This window comes from Apodemus sylvaticus, chromosome 15 (assembly GCF_947179515.1).
Source record: "Apodemus sylvaticus chromosome 15, mApoSyl1.1, whole genome shotgun sequence".
NCBI classification, from domain to species: domain Eukaryota; kingdom Metazoa; phylum Chordata; class Mammalia; order Rodentia; family Muridae; genus Apodemus; species Apodemus sylvaticus.
Genome location: NC_067486.1, coordinates 35,402,834 through 35,418,651, shown reverse-complemented (window position 1 = coordinate 35,418,651; position 15,818 = coordinate 35,402,834). Strand labels below are relative to the sequence as shown.

The 15,818-nt window shown below is 35.5% G+C and overlaps 1 protein-coding gene across 1 annotated transcript in view; it reads right to left on the bottom strand.

Annotated features, from left to right (window-relative positions):
- Epha3 (EPH receptor A3) overlaps positions 1 to 15,818 on the bottom strand; it is a 315,074-nt gene that overhangs the window by 97,866 nt on the left and 201,390 nt on the right. Inside the window, exons 4-5 of the mRNA XM_052158911.1 lie at positions 14,469 to 14,624; positions 13,285 to 13,620 (exon numbers count right to left, since the gene is read on the bottom strand). Of these exons, the coding sequence (XP_052014871.1) occupies positions 13,285 to 13,620; positions 14,469 to 14,624 (492 nt within the window). The remainder of the gene's footprint in view (positions 1 to 13,284; positions 13,621 to 14,468; positions 14,625 to 15,818) is intronic.

The window sequence follows — 15,818 nt, the reverse complement described above, 5'->3', positions numbered from 1 at the left end:
CTAATATTTTTCTTAAACATGTGAATTTCATGTAACAATGAGATAATATATGAGACCACTGACATGGGTAACAGTGATAATTTCATATGGCAAGTTTGCTAACCAGGGAGCCTTGATAATTGGTCATATTCTAGTATTGCTGTCAAGGTAAAGGTGTTTTCCAAATGAAGTAAGCATCTGAAATAAGAGATTTTTTTTTTGGGGGGGGGGGCTAAGCATAGCACACATGACAGTATTGACGGACCTTGTCTAGTTGGCTGGAATCCACAGGAAGAAAAAAATTAGGTAAGTCAGAAATCAGAATTCTGAATTTAACCTGCCAACTTTGATGTGGCAGGGTTCAGTCAACCATGTTTCCAGCTTGCCAGTCCACACAATGGACTTTGAACTGTTCAGAACTAAAACAACATGTACCAATTTATTAAAATTTCTCTCTATCCCTTCTTTCCTCTGACAAAGATTCTGTATGTCTGCCTTCATAGACATACACTAAAAAACACACTGTCCTTCTACAGGATTTAATAAATACTAATGTTATTCAAAAAATGCCTTGCAAAACAACTCACAAAACTAAAAACTGTATGTGAAATAAAGATATTTCCAACAGTTGAGCTGTGTTTAAAATGGGTGTTTTCTTGACTGCCATTGCTATCCACCTTTCAAATATTATCAGTTTGTGTTGTTGTGAACGCTATTAGTAAAATATTAGGACACAACTGATGAATAAAATATAGACCAGACTATTCTCTTAGTTTGAGTTAAATATTCCCTGATCTATGAGATCATTCCATCAAACTGTGTAGGAATGTGAAGCTTTGACCTTTGGATCTATATTTGGTTCTGTTGATGGGGCTGGTTTCTCTTCTTTGCAGGACAAGGACTCAGGGCTCTGGCATTCCTTGCCTCTCTTCTCAGGTGAGGTATGATCTGGGACTTTTCACAAACACTCCATTACATGTGGTAAGTACCTTCTTCCTTGTTTCACCTCCCAGTACTTCACCTCACACACATTCACAGGTATGCATTCAAGGGAATATGTCTTTGTGTCTTATCTCCTCTCTGTACTGCTCATTGTGGAAGTCATATGAAAGGTTCTGGCTGTAGCGTTTGTGAAGGGAAAAGAATCAAATCAAATCAGCCTGTGCAGGTGACTACAGTGAGTGTAAGACAGTCCATAAAGAAATACAGACAAGAAACACAGCTGCCTGGCACCAACTGGAGGAGTTGGCCAGGACAGCTGCTGCCCTAGCACAGAGGTGGGGCAGAGCTCATTCCCAGAGAAGCAGTTGTTAATGCAGAAATAACTCCCAAGCTAATCTTCTATCTAAGTCAACAAATATTTGGAGAACAAAAGGAGTGTTGCAGGGTTTCTTTCAGAATCAAAGACACATAAAGTGAATGTTTTTTCCTTCAATGGTTCATTCGGTAAGATAGGAAATAGTTTCATCTTGGTAAATATATAAACCTACACTAGATAGTTAGGAGGCACTTATAATTGCAAAACAAAAAAGGATCACACTCTTGCTTTTCATTTAAAACACTGCGATCACTAATAAATAGTAGAAACACTTCACTCATCTTCCTTAAAGTTTTATTAGTTAAATGGTGAAATGCTAGGTTCTTTTAATTATAACTAGAAATTTGGAAGGGGCATTGCAATGCTCTCACTTTAAATAGTTTTTAAAAACAATTATATTTTTAAGTTTTGAAAGAAAAATGCATATTACAAATTCATTTTTCCCACAGCAGTACTGTCATCATTTATGTTAGATTTAGGTCACTCCTATTAGAAAGTTGTCAGAAAGAGGAAATTATTAAGCTATGTTCAAAGACCAGTTCTCATTTGGTCCCCACACTGGTGGTTTTGTGAAATTCAAGTTATTATCACCTCTCCAGGCTAAGGGAATAGCAGGAAATGGACAGAGGAAAGAGGAGCACAGGTCTGTTGAGGTGAGCGCTCAGAAAGTGTACAACTTAGCTCCAGGAGTCCTTCAAGGGAGAGTGTCACTAAGTCAAAGTGACCTTTCAATATTCCCTAGACTAAACTGTGAAACATTTTTGAAAAGCATAAAATCTTTATTTATGGTAGGAATGTTTGAAATTCAGAAGATAAATGCCACTCGGAATGCAAGCATGTTCTAAGCATCTAATATGTAATGAGACACAGCTGTAATAACAGCCACTGAACCAGGGGCATCTCTATATCATGTCATTAGCTGACTTGTTATAAGCTGATCTTCAAGCCCTTTTTATAAAGGCCACTAGGGTAAAAAGGAAATATATCACATACTGAACATCTGTGGTTCTTTTACGAAGGACTACTCGTATCAGTTTTCAAGCTGTAACCAAGGACACATATAACACTCAGAAACATAGTTCTTAATGAGAAGAATAAGAGCTCAAAGATTTTTATTTCCAATGATTAGAGAAGACAAGGTCTGGGCTCTGCCTTGAGCTTCACAAGTAGTATGATTTTTGTTTTTGTTTCAGTGTTTTCTCAGACGTTTATAGCCTATGCGCTCTCTACATTAGATTCTGAAAGCAGCTATTTTTTTCATGTGAAATGTTTTTCAGGAACAAAAAATGCCAAATACTGAAGCTATTGCTCTTATGAATATCCATATTGAGAGATTGCTCTTAATGCCAATATTTATCAGTGGTTCTCACGCTGCCTTTTTTTTAAAAACATATATTACCTGGTCGTATAAATGTGTGTTTTCTCTTATTTTTCAGTAACCAGATGACAAATAATGCCAATCCCATTCAATGAGATTACTGACAGGGGAATTAAGTAATAGAAAGAAGTAGTATGTGTTTTACTATGAAGAATATTACATTCCATACCAATAAAAAGCTGGATCCATAAGCAGGTATAAAAACAGGCAAATTAATTAATAACACTGAAGATTGACTGATAACAGGGTATGTGAAAAGCTATAAACATAATCTGGAAAAAATTATAAAGCCTCAAGGGAAAGGGAGCTCATCTTTTCTGAGAGTTACAAGTCTCCTCTCCAATCCAGAATATTTTATGATGGCAAAAGAAACAAATACACCAATTGAAAGTATATCATTTTTTATCTCTATGAATGTCCTTGAAATCTGCCCACCACCTGTATACCTATGTAGCTTACCAATTTATTACCCATCTCTCATCTATCTATCCATCTTTCTTCTATCTACATATCTATTTAACGATAATCTATGTTTAACTATCATCTATCTATCTATCTTTTTAATTATTTATCTATATTCATCTATATCTATAGATATCATCTATATCTATCCGTCTATCATCTACATATGCATGTATATATATATGTTTGTATTTATCTATACATCTCACTCTACATATACACACACATATATATATACATACACACACACACATATATACATAATATATATATATATCATATATTATCTTCCACTTTGAGAGCACATCATCTTATCATAAACCTCAGATGGGCCTTGAAATCTGGAACCTTTGGTGATAGGAGGTAGTTTTAATGCTATGGATTTGGGTTTGGGATAATGTTTATAATTCAAAAAATAATCTCTCTCTCTCTCTCTCTCTCTCTCTCCCTCTCTTTCCCTCCTTGTGGGGGGTTTGTTGGTGTTTGTGTTAGAATCATGTAGAATGAGGCAGCTTTAACTACCATGCTTAAGGAGCAGAGAAAAAGGTTGATGCTGTTGGATAGAGTTAGCTACTATTTGTGAACATAAGATAAATTACTAGTTGTCTTCATTCAGCTGCAGGTGATTCTTGGAGGCTCTTGGCAGCTGGCCTGCCTGCATTTTCATGGCCAGAGCAATCAATTTCATGCAGGGTTTTTAGAACTTTTCAAAATCCCTTGATGGAGAGTTCCTTGAAGATAGTCATCACATCTTAATCATGATTTTGTCCACAGTGCATGAGGTATAGTTGTTGGTTCATATTAAGTCAATGCTTAGGAAACATATACAATAGAAACTGATCAAGTTGCCAAATAAAACCAGGAATTATCTAAAAATTGCTGTGATTTTTTGAAAGTCAATCTATTGCTAAATATTCCACATGGTAATTAAAATAAAACAGCTGAGCATTGGTCACTCAACATGTAACCAGCACAGTATGAAATATAATTTTATGTAATTGTCCTTCCCAGTTCAAAATCCTACCATACACATAACCTGAACAGAACATGTAAGATAGTTAAGAGCAAAACTAGATTTCTTGGTCACTGGCTAGAGTATCTCATGTATACACATCAAAATATAAGTTCAGGACTTCAGCAACCATTTAAAATCCATATGAGTTGCCTTGTACCTGTAACCACAACACTAGGGGAATCAGAAATACATAGATCCTGGGGACAGGATGGTCACTGGACAGTCTCTAGACAAAGAGATAAACTTCAGATTGAGGTGGCAAACTATAGAAAAAGATATACAAATGCCAGAACTTATATACATGTGGGCATACATATACATGCATACACACACACACACACACACAGACATATACACAAAACTAACCTCGTATACATTTTTTCAAGAGAGAAGCTTTTTTTTCTGAGATCTCTTAGACTTCATTAACTTCTGTGAGAATTTTAGAATTCTATATTCTCAATTCTTCATGCATTTTAACAAATAATCATATAAGCATGTATACATATAAACATACAAATTCAAGTAGCTATTAACCCTGGTTATTACCTAGCTGTTTTATATTAAGATTTTAATTTAAATATCATGTATATAAAATAATCAAATTTGATGAAATCGATGAGCGTCATCCACAAAAGTTTTATTCTACCACATAAATCCACAGCAAGACGTGTACTCTGTTCTAGCACATATTCCTTAACATTAGCAAATTTTATTTATGGTCAACTGTGAACATTTTTCTAAATTCATTTTAATAGAAGGGAAATAAAACAAGGTTAATTAAGTAAAGCTAAAATATAGTCATCATCCGAAAATAGCCATAGAATGCTATGTCTCTAGAGCATCCACACAGTATTACTTTACAAAGATAAAAGATGAAAAATACCTGACCCAATGAACATACAAACAACAGGAGTCAACCAGACAAAACTGATGATATATTTCCCTTCACATTCTCTAATGTAGTCTCACTTATGTTTGAGAAAAATTTGAATTGTCTCTTTTTTAGCTACACACTAAGTTTCTTAAAAGGACCTTCAAAAATAATAACAACTAACAATGGTTTTAAATAAAAGATGGACCTTCTCTAAGTAAGTGCAGGAACAGTCTCTCTTGGATTAGTGGTTTCTGTGGCAAAAGATTACTCAAAATCATGAGCCATTGTGAACAGTTAGATATTCTTTTGTCTTCTCAATTTTTCCCAGTATCATTTTCCCCTTCATTCTTCAATTTCTAAAGATGCGTGTGGCTTTATGGTCCATTGTTTGTAGTTATACTACCATTTTTAGCTCTCTGATGTTGTGTTGGTTTTGGAGGAAATCTCAGAAATGGAGACCCAGTCTGTTCATTTTTCTATACATTTTTTTCTATTATATAAAATCAAAGACACCTTGGTGGACAAGAACGTTGATGTATAAATATGCGCATGTTTGAGGAATACAAGGAAGTAGCCAGATGAGCTAATGTGTTGGATGTTGTCTCATATTACACATGTGATCTATATTTTTGAAAATGTTGACATCTGAACCCTAAATTGAGTATTTAAATTCCTGTATTTTAATATGTATTTGTTCAATATCTATACTTTTCTGATTTTAAAAATAAAGGCTCATTTGCCCTATCAGCAATAATATTTTCATTATGTTGGGGTTGTGCACAATATCAAACATAATATTTTCAGGAATATTTGTTCTCTTTCATAAGAGTCTATGCAACAGTCTATATGCAACAATTGTCACTGACATCTATTTGGGAATGAAAACATTCTAAATTAATCCAAAAGTATAAGGGATTACACTTACTTTAAAACAAAAATCGGAATGTATTAAACAGATCTAATTTGAATATGCACAATATATTTACCTCCCTAGTACATGAAATGCCAGGATTTATAGCTGGACTTTAGACTTAACTTTCTTCCTTTTATTTTGTTTCCTTCTAATAATATTTGTCTAAGTGAGACTGGGCTGTTTCCCCACCAATAAGACAAAGGTTACATTAACATTGTTTTCTAAAATACACATTTCTCAATTATTAATATAGAGTGACATTATCATCTACAGTGTGGTGCACAATGATATTGCTGAGGCACAGCATATTTAAGCATGCCATCTTTGGTATGTTTTGAGACCAAAAATGTAGAAAATATTTTTTAAAATAAAAATGTTGCAGTCTTGGCAGAATTCAGTTATGAAGAAGTTAGCACCCAAAGGCCATAATTTCCTCTTCTAGGATGATCATTGGTATTTTCTCCCCTAGAAATATACTTGAGTAGAAGCTTTAGTTAAGGGTGACCACATATCACCAAGCACATGTAGGGTCCATAATTATAATACTAAGCATTAGAGATGAATGAAAAAATACAATTTAATTTTGCAAGTTCCCATATGGTGCCCACTTGTTCATATTCTACATTGTCATGTCTTTAAGCTTAAATAAATGTTTTAATAATTGTCACAACTAACTGTATGTGAATTTGTTTTTGTTAACTGAAACCTTTCCTGTATCTATGTAAGATTTCTGTATTCCAGAGGATGTTAACTGAAAGATATCATTCATGTAACAAATGATATGAATGGTTCTGGTACATTGGGACATATCACTGCAGGAAACAAATCTCAACTAGCTTAGTTATCTAACTCAATTAAAACAGAAGAATACAAGCTGATGTGCTCCACAAGCCAACTGCACTATGAAATTTGTAGCACACATTGACATACAATCTCTGAGAAAAATAAAGATCTTTTATGCTGAGAGAATTAAACATAAGATTTTAATTGTTAAGGTTTCTTTTCTCTTTCTTTCTTCTTTCTTTCTTTCTTTCTTCCTTTCTTTCGTTTTACCTTTCTTCACTTCAGTCTTAGAAAGAAAAACAGGGTAGCTTGCCATGTGATACGTAGAACATGAATATGTTGGTAAGAAAATTTTATTACATGCCAACTTTCTGGTTTGCTTTATCAATATTATGAAATGATCTTTTCCATAGAGTATTCTATTGTCTAACAGAACTCCCACAAGTGTAACTGAACAGTAAAACACAATTCTACAGGTACTGGAATAACATAGACCTTTCAGTTCACAGAAGATCAATCTGAGAACTTTTACCATATTCATTTTGAAATTTTTCTTCTTTTGAAATAAGAAAGCCTGCCTAGTTGCTTTTGACAGGAAGTGTTTTTCTGTCATGAATATGTCTGAGGCCGCATCCCGAGAGAAAAAAAATTGATGGATAGATAGAATGCAAACAAATGAATACGGCCATCGAGCATTACGTTTAGTCACTATTTTTCTAGTAGGTGTATTTTAAAATTATAATCTGTTTATTAAGATTTAGTAACATTGAGTCTTTGTATACTAATGGATGATGTAACTTCATGCAGTGGAATGGCAGGTTAAAAAAACTCTGGAGAGAAAGATCCCAAAGTCGCTTACAAGAAGTGAAACATCACATGATGTCCCATAATTGAAAAAAACTTTTAAGTATCAGTTACCATAAATTCAAGTAAAATAATTTTCAACACATTTGCCACAAAAAACTTGCTCAGACATTAAAATTCATTAGTAACAAAGTTCTGATTGCCTTGGGATGACAAAATTAAACAAATAATTTGGGGGTTTTAGTTTTAGTTTTTTATCTAGTAGTGAGTTCTGACAAGCAGGGAAAAGAATATTTTGCGTTATTCCAAAGAAGCCTTTTGCTTTCATTATTAAATTAAATGTATGGAAGAAGACACTTTATGAAAGCTGATAGTGGAAACACTTAGAATTCATTGAGCAGTCTTTAAGGTGTCATCCGTTTGTAGATAACTGTGTATCAGCAGGAAACATAAACAAACCTAAGTCATTTTCTCTCTGCTTCATAAGTACATTACGTACAAAGTGAAAGCTATGACATGTGTGCGGTTACGCCAATCATTTAGAAATGATACATAAAAATAACCCCTTTACATTCATATTTTATTTGAATTCATAGTTAAATCTACGTATTCATCAGTATTTTTTCTTGTTTTGCTGTTGCTTGCTTTTGGTACATGAAGTTGAACTCACTATAAACAGGAACTCACTGAGCCATACCTAGGCTATATAGTGGATATAACTCTATTATACATAAAATATGAAAATATAGACTCAACTATTTTAATGCTTGAGGGATATTAATAATACATATGACTAAATTTGACTACCATGAATGAGAATATAGTTAATGCCGTGATTTTTATTAAGTCCCAAGTGTACCATTCTTCAAAAACTTGTCTTGAAAAGTTAGGAGTAAAATAGCATATTATGTACAATTTACTCCCCTAAGTAATGAAACATAGGAAAAGACAGATAAATTCTGTGTTGAAAACTGATTTACAAAACTCTAATCAAATGTGTGTGGTCATAATATATTCTATTGTCTTATTTTTTAACATTTGATATATATGGGAAAAGATCATGTTTACACAAATTCTATATATACATTCATAATTGCAATGTTCAATTAAACAAAAATTAGAAGATCAATTTACTCCAGGAAAATGATAAGCTTGGATCTGTATCTATAGGTGAAGAAGAGTTAAAGTAAAACCAGAAAAAATAGTCTAATGTGCTTCCAAGGAACATCAAAACAGATAAATCTACAAAATAACACTCAAATATTATTGCAGAAGAGGTGATCGAAAAATGGTAGGAAGCAGGGGTTAGGGGAGTTTGCTAATACAAGGCTACACTACAAGGGTAATATCGGGGTTGCAGCTATCAAGATTCACTATGCCTGCTCAAACATGAACCGGATAAGTATAATAACAATAGGAATGCCGAAGTAAACAGGGGAAAACCCAGGACCCTCAACTCTACACAAAGGCCAAAGAGATGCTGAGAGGTTCCAACTGGCTATCCAATACCAAATAGTCATTCCTAAAAAATAAATACACAAGTAGCAATATGCAGCCTTAGCAGATTGAATTTATATATTTAGAAATATGTCTATATATGTACATATGTATATGAATATACATATATGTATGTATGGAAAGACATTGAAAAAATAACAGACAATGAGGCAGAAAGGCTAGGGAAAGGGTGCTGGATTACACTCGGGAAATAGTATGTTCCAGACGCAACAGGACTGCACACTCATGAACCCACAATGTGGCACCATTCACAGGGCCCACACATGTGGAAGTCAGATGGGCTCTCAGTGATGAGAAGAGGAATTGGACAGGAGCTGCCATTAACTAACAATTTAAAAGTTAAACCAAATGTAGAATGAGACCATAAAGAACAATTCATAAAAGCTACAGCACACATGCTAATTCAACATGCAGATTTTCATGACTCATGTTGTCCTTGAGTTATTTATCTTAAGAAAATGAAAACATGAGACACACAGACCAAAACAATAATAAAACCATTAAAGAAAACACAGAAGAACACAGGTTACAAGGATTTCTAAAAAGAAGATTCAATATTTAACACTATATTAACTTAGAATAAATAGGATTGAGTGAGTCCAGATGCTACTAAGTATGGATTAGATTGGCCTCATGCTCTCTCTCATCTGTGGTTCCTAGCTCCACATCTTCAGATATGAGTAGAAAATAGAAAGAACAGAAAAGAAAATGTTCCCACAGGAGAGAGCGAGCTAGAAAGAGAAAGAGGCGACATAAAAGGGGGCAGGGGGAAGAGGAGCTGGGGAGGGAGGACAACTACAGAAGAGGAAGAGAAGTGAGAGACATAACATTGAATTTCTTTCAAAAAGTTAAAAGGAATATTTTATTGATCTAAATTAGATAGCATGTATGTGTACATGTGTACATGCACACACGCAGGATGAACCTCCTAATTGGTGATCCAATAACAATTAGTCATCCCTGAAATCATATCCATATAAGTAACAGTGAGTACACTAGGAAAATTGTATTAACATTTTATGCATTTATAGGTTTATATAACATAACAAAGAAAAGGAGACCATGAGTGTAAAGGGAGGGGGGGAGGGGTGCCGCTGGAGGGAGGAGGGGAGAAAAAAATAGCAGGGAAAGGGCTTGGTTACATTTAAGAGCAAATAATGAAGAAAGAGGCATCTAATTTAAAAAGAGCAAGAAGGAGTGTGTGGAAGAGTTTTTAATGAGAAAAAAGAGAGAAAAGTAATTATATTAAAGTCTCATAAAAGGAATAAGTTTTTAATGCCGTAATTTCAAATATTAATTTAAATAATAAATAAACAAAGAAAGAAAAGGAAGTGGGGTGAAAGTCATCTGAGAATGATGGAGTGAAGGATGAGATCCAGTCTGGGAATGTTGGAGAGGGTGAGGGCGTCCCTTGGATATACACAACGCTGACCAGGGTTTCTTCAGCTGCTCATGACAGATATATCCATCAAGATCACTGTTCTGCTTCACGGCAAAGGACACGGAATGGAGGATGAGTAGGATGTGGGAGTAGAGGTGGGTGGGGAGAAAAAGAGTTTGAAGTCACGATGACATGTTGGGAATGTGTCTGAATCTTTTCCAGCAGTGTGCCTGTGAACAGACACAGAACTCAAAATTCTATTCATTCTCTGACTGAGCCCCTTCTTTTTGTCTAAATTTGTTATCTGCTATAAGATAGTTAGAGCCATGGATCCGGTGGTGGAGGCCAAGACTAAAGAGTTGGACACTCCAGCAGTTGAATGTGCATTTCTAGAACTGATAAGTAAATATCCTACTTGAAGGAGTAAGGCAAAAGGTAGAAACTTAATTTCAGGCTGCGAATTTAAGATGTCTGTTTTGCAATCTTTATTTCTTCCTCTACGTATCTGACTTGGCGTTTAATGGATACAAGGTTTACGTAGGAGCCATGTTTGTTTGCTTGTTTATTTATTTTTATCTTACTGACTTTGTTAAAGTATCGAGAGCTTAGAAGTAATATCAAATTTACCACATCATCCTCTATGATTTAGAAGGATCCTTATCAAGTGGTTATTATGAAGTCTTTACAATGTAATCAAGAGAAGGATCAGTAAACTCAATCTAAAACTAAATTAAAAGGGACACGTTCACTTTTGCCCTTTGTAGCCAAGCTAGAAAGAACAGAAGGAGCTGAAGCACAATCACATCCTTCCAAAGGCAGGCAGGGGGATTATTTTTATAAGGCTACAGGCCCATTAACCTTCATGGGATTAAGAATAAAGTGAAACAAAGTTCTCAATAGAAATGACAGGAATGCTTACGTATAACCACGCTTATATACTTTACCCTGGGGATTGAAGGTAGAGCGAAGACCTCTGGCCCCATAGCATACAAAATGGCATAAACATCATGAAAGGAATCTATCGGTTCTGTTAAACACTGCAAACCCATGACTGCTCCTTAAAGAAATGAGAGTGGACTTAGGAAGTGTCACTCAAAGCCTCTTGGATCTGTACCTCATGCTATGATTTGTAACTGCCAGTGCGGGTAGCAAGCACAAACTCATCTGTTTTGTAAGGTCTTGACCTTCCCTTGGACGCCCTGTTACCTCTCCTCACTCACTGTGTGTATTCAGAACTATTAATTTCTGATTAATGTATAACCAGAAGGCCAGAGGGGAATGATAAGATAGGATATAAGGAGCTTTTGCTTGTTTTCAAATATTTTTGTTTGACTTAGAAGATTATTAGAGAACAGATTGATGTCCCTGCTTAAGGGAAGTTAATCATCTTGAAATAGGCGATTTAAGTAAATCATTTACCACATAGTTAAAACCGTAGACTTGCCATGTTCACTGGATAGGAGAAACCAGAGCCATGTAATATGTAATGTGAATATTTCTCATCTTTTCCTATTCAGTTAAATAAACCCAAGTTATACCTTTTTTAAAAATATGAATTGTGGTAAATATTAGATAGCACTAATTTTAGTGAAGTAAAAGCAGCGTTAGTGGGACTAGGCTCTAGCAAGATGAGGGACAAAGCCAAATTTGCTACGATTAAGTGATGGCTGATAAAGCCATTGAAAAGTCACACATTTCCCACCTAAGATGTTCATGCATAGCTATGAAAAAACTTTAAGGATAACTACAATTTCATCACGATGAGAGATTAAAAGCCGTTAGGGAAAAACAATAACTGGGACTGAGAATTTAAAAAGTCCATGCTTAATATATACTCAGAAAGGAGTAATATTCAATTGTCCTGTCCTCAAGGGAGTAGGTTACTAGACATAGAAAGTGCTGAGGTCTATCTTTTCAATGAATGAATTCTGGGAAAAGGTGTCCCTGAGCTATGGAGTTTAGGGATAATTTAGCATACTTGAGGACTAATCTTTTCCGCTGTATTCCTAGTCTAACTTACCAAATTAGGACTGTTAGAATTTGAGCTAGTTGGCATGAATATTACCATTCAACAGAGTCATAATGGGGACACATTGTATAATTTCAGCTAGGGATGATATTCATTATAGTTAAAGGAACCTTGTTCAGACAGCCAGGAAAGATGTTAAAGTTTTGTTTTTATTGCTTTGGTAAATTACTCCAAAAATAAAGTTAAGAGAAAACGGTTTTCTCTTACCTCACAACTCCACGTAATAGTACATTATTCGGAGAATGTCACATGTTACAGAAAATTTTAAAAGCTAGTCATGTGGCACTCATGGTCAAAAGCAGGAAGAAACATATACATGCTTGCCCACTTGCTAGCTTGCTTGTGTTCAGTTAAATTTCCCTACTCGTAAAGATAAAAGAAGACCTATGACACATGGGGGGGGGTCCTTTATAATATTAAATAAGAATATATGATTCCAATTTAACTAATATAAAAATACACATAATTTTACACCGTCTCTGTAACTTTTGCAAACATCAAAGGTTACATTCTTCAAATTTAAACAGGTTCCAAGGAACCCTTTACTGCCGTAGAATCCCAACTAAATAGCAGTAGAATTAAAGTATTTTTGAAATCACCTTGCAACTCTGGTTTATTTTGATCCAGAAAATTAAACCGAATCAGTAAAGTACCACAATTATCTAAACGAGATCAGAGAAGAATTTGGGGTCTCTTTTGCTTCTCCCCATGCAACCTTGTTTTCTTTTTTTCTTTTTATTCTTTCCTTTTCTTTCTTTTTTTTTTTTCTGTCCACACAAGACTTGGTTGGTCATGACAGCTGAAGTCTGAAGCCGCCAACGTGTACTCACCAGCCTGATTAGTTGTGATGCTGACTGCAGCAAACTGTCTTGGTGGCGAGCTCAGCTCTGACACCCCATTAATGGCATCGATCTCAAAGGTGTAGTTGGTGTGTGCCAGGAGGTCTGTCACTGTCACCGTGGTATTGGTGAGTCCAAGCTGCCGAGGGAGGAAGCGGACGTTGGGGCTGCATGGCTCACACTGCCTGACCGTCCACCCACATTTTTTACATATGATGTTGAAGGTAATATCCTTCCGGCCTCCGGTGTCCAGGGGCCAGCTCCAGTCCAGGATAACCGAGGTCTCGTTTATGTTAGAGATAACATTCCTTGGTGCGGATGGAGGTCCTGCAAAGTAGTTCCAAGATTAATGAGCATCACTTCTGGTTTCTACTGGGAAGGGAAATGGAAAATTTATAAAGGAACCAGAGAGGTAAATAATCATTCTGTCTTTGTTATCCATTCTAATTCATCCTCTGAGGATCTGTAAGATTATAGGCGCATGGATTCAAGAGGAGCAAACTCTCCACGCTATGTACTGGGAGTTTCTACTCATGATTAAAGATCTAGTCACAAAGTCAAACAAAGAAATTTACTGTAAATCCAAAACCCATGTGAATAGTTATGAAAACTTCCATATTATGTTTATAAATCTTAGTCCTCTCACCCTTTTATTTACCATGACCTATGACCAAGAGATAGTAAAAGATAATAAAAATCTCCAAACGTAAATCCACTGTCTGTAATCTCTCCTGCTCTGGCAAATATATTGTGAGATTCTGAAGTCAGATACAGATTTTTTTTCTTTTCCTAGGGGTTGCATTGCAGGAAGTGCTTTAAAAAAACGAATTCATTTAGGGGGGTAAATGTTGCATTCGTGATGAGGCACAAGCATGGGGAAGGAAGCAGAGCGTTTTCAGATTGCGTATGGAAAACAGAAGGATGTGGGCGAATGCTTCACACACACAGGCACGCTTGCACACTGCGCTCATGCATACACATGTACATATGGGTGCGCGCATGCGTACACACATACATCCCACACACGCATAGCAATGCACGCGCGCATGCGCATACACGCGCGCGTGCACACACACACACACACACACACACACACTTTAAAAACAAACATCATAGCCACAGGAAGACCAAACCAAAGCAATCATGGAGGCATGGGTTGCAGCAAAACTACTCACGGGTACAAGCCATGGATGGAGGGTCTTTTTCTGCCCGGTAATAATTATTCTCACACCTGCAGTTCACTGAACCATCTTCTTGTGTTGAGCTGTGTGGTGGGCACTTGGCACACTTAGCAACACCATCCGAAGCCTTGTAGAAGCCTGGTCGACACGCTGGGGAAAAAAAAGAGGCTCTTTTTAAAATTTTAGTAATTGTCTTGTATCTTGAAATGTGTAAAACAGATTGCTCCCATGTTTTACAGAAGTCATGCAGCCATGTGATTTCCCTTTTTTTATTCATTTGAATTTGATTTAAACCAAATGTCATGGGAAAAAAGCAGGGGCGGGGGGGGGGGGAGGAGGAGCCGCCAGATTTAGATTATTTTGGCATTAAAGTATGGTAAATTTTCCGACTTGTATATCCACAGCTTTACTTGGCATTGGAGAATTTGTGGTTGAGCATAAGGCAAAAACCTATGTCATGATGTAGTCATTCTAAACCATGACACAGCATGTGTCTGGTCTGCCCTGTAGCTGCCACTGAATTGCACTGTTAACTTGTACTCAACTTTCCAGCTGGATACAACTTGTCCTGAATAATACTGTTAGCAACTGAAGAGGAAATATTGACAATATGCTGTATAGTTTCAGAGAATATTGCATGAGCTATCATCATCATCATCATCATCATCATCATCATCATCATTACTGTCTTGATAATATCTCTTAATTTCTAGGACAATGGCTTACCAACAAGATTTAAGCGCATTTCATTTTGTCTGGAACAGGGAGCAATTTTCTCATTAGTACTGTGATAAATACCATTTGCTATTAAGTAACAATTCCTTGAAAACTCAGTTTTTCTTTCTTTCTTTCTTTCTTTCTTTCTTTCTTTCTTTCTTTCTTTCTTTCTTTTTTCTTTCTTTCTTTCTTTGCAAATCTGTGCATAATGTGTTTCATAAGTCCAATAAGCTGTTTTCCACACTGATCTCAGCTTACCATGAAGACACTTTACTTCCATTTATTATGATAAAATGTCTAACTTTTTGTTTATTTGATTCATTAAAAAAAAACCTTGGGAAGTAAAATCACTGTAAAATTCTTAACAGGCTTTCTCTTGACATCATTTCAGGGAAAGAATTTATTATCTAAATTCTATGCTTTATCTCTTACATCTCAAATTCAATTCTACCTTGATATTGGATGGTGTGTGGTGTTTTTACTTACATTCAGTAAGATGCACAGAGTATAACCAATTTTCAAATTTTCAAGAAGTCTTTTAAGAAGTAATTAAAGACTAATTATAATATTTAAAAATTAAGTTTCAGTGCACTGCTATAGTTTATTATTTTGTTTGCTTATAAGTTT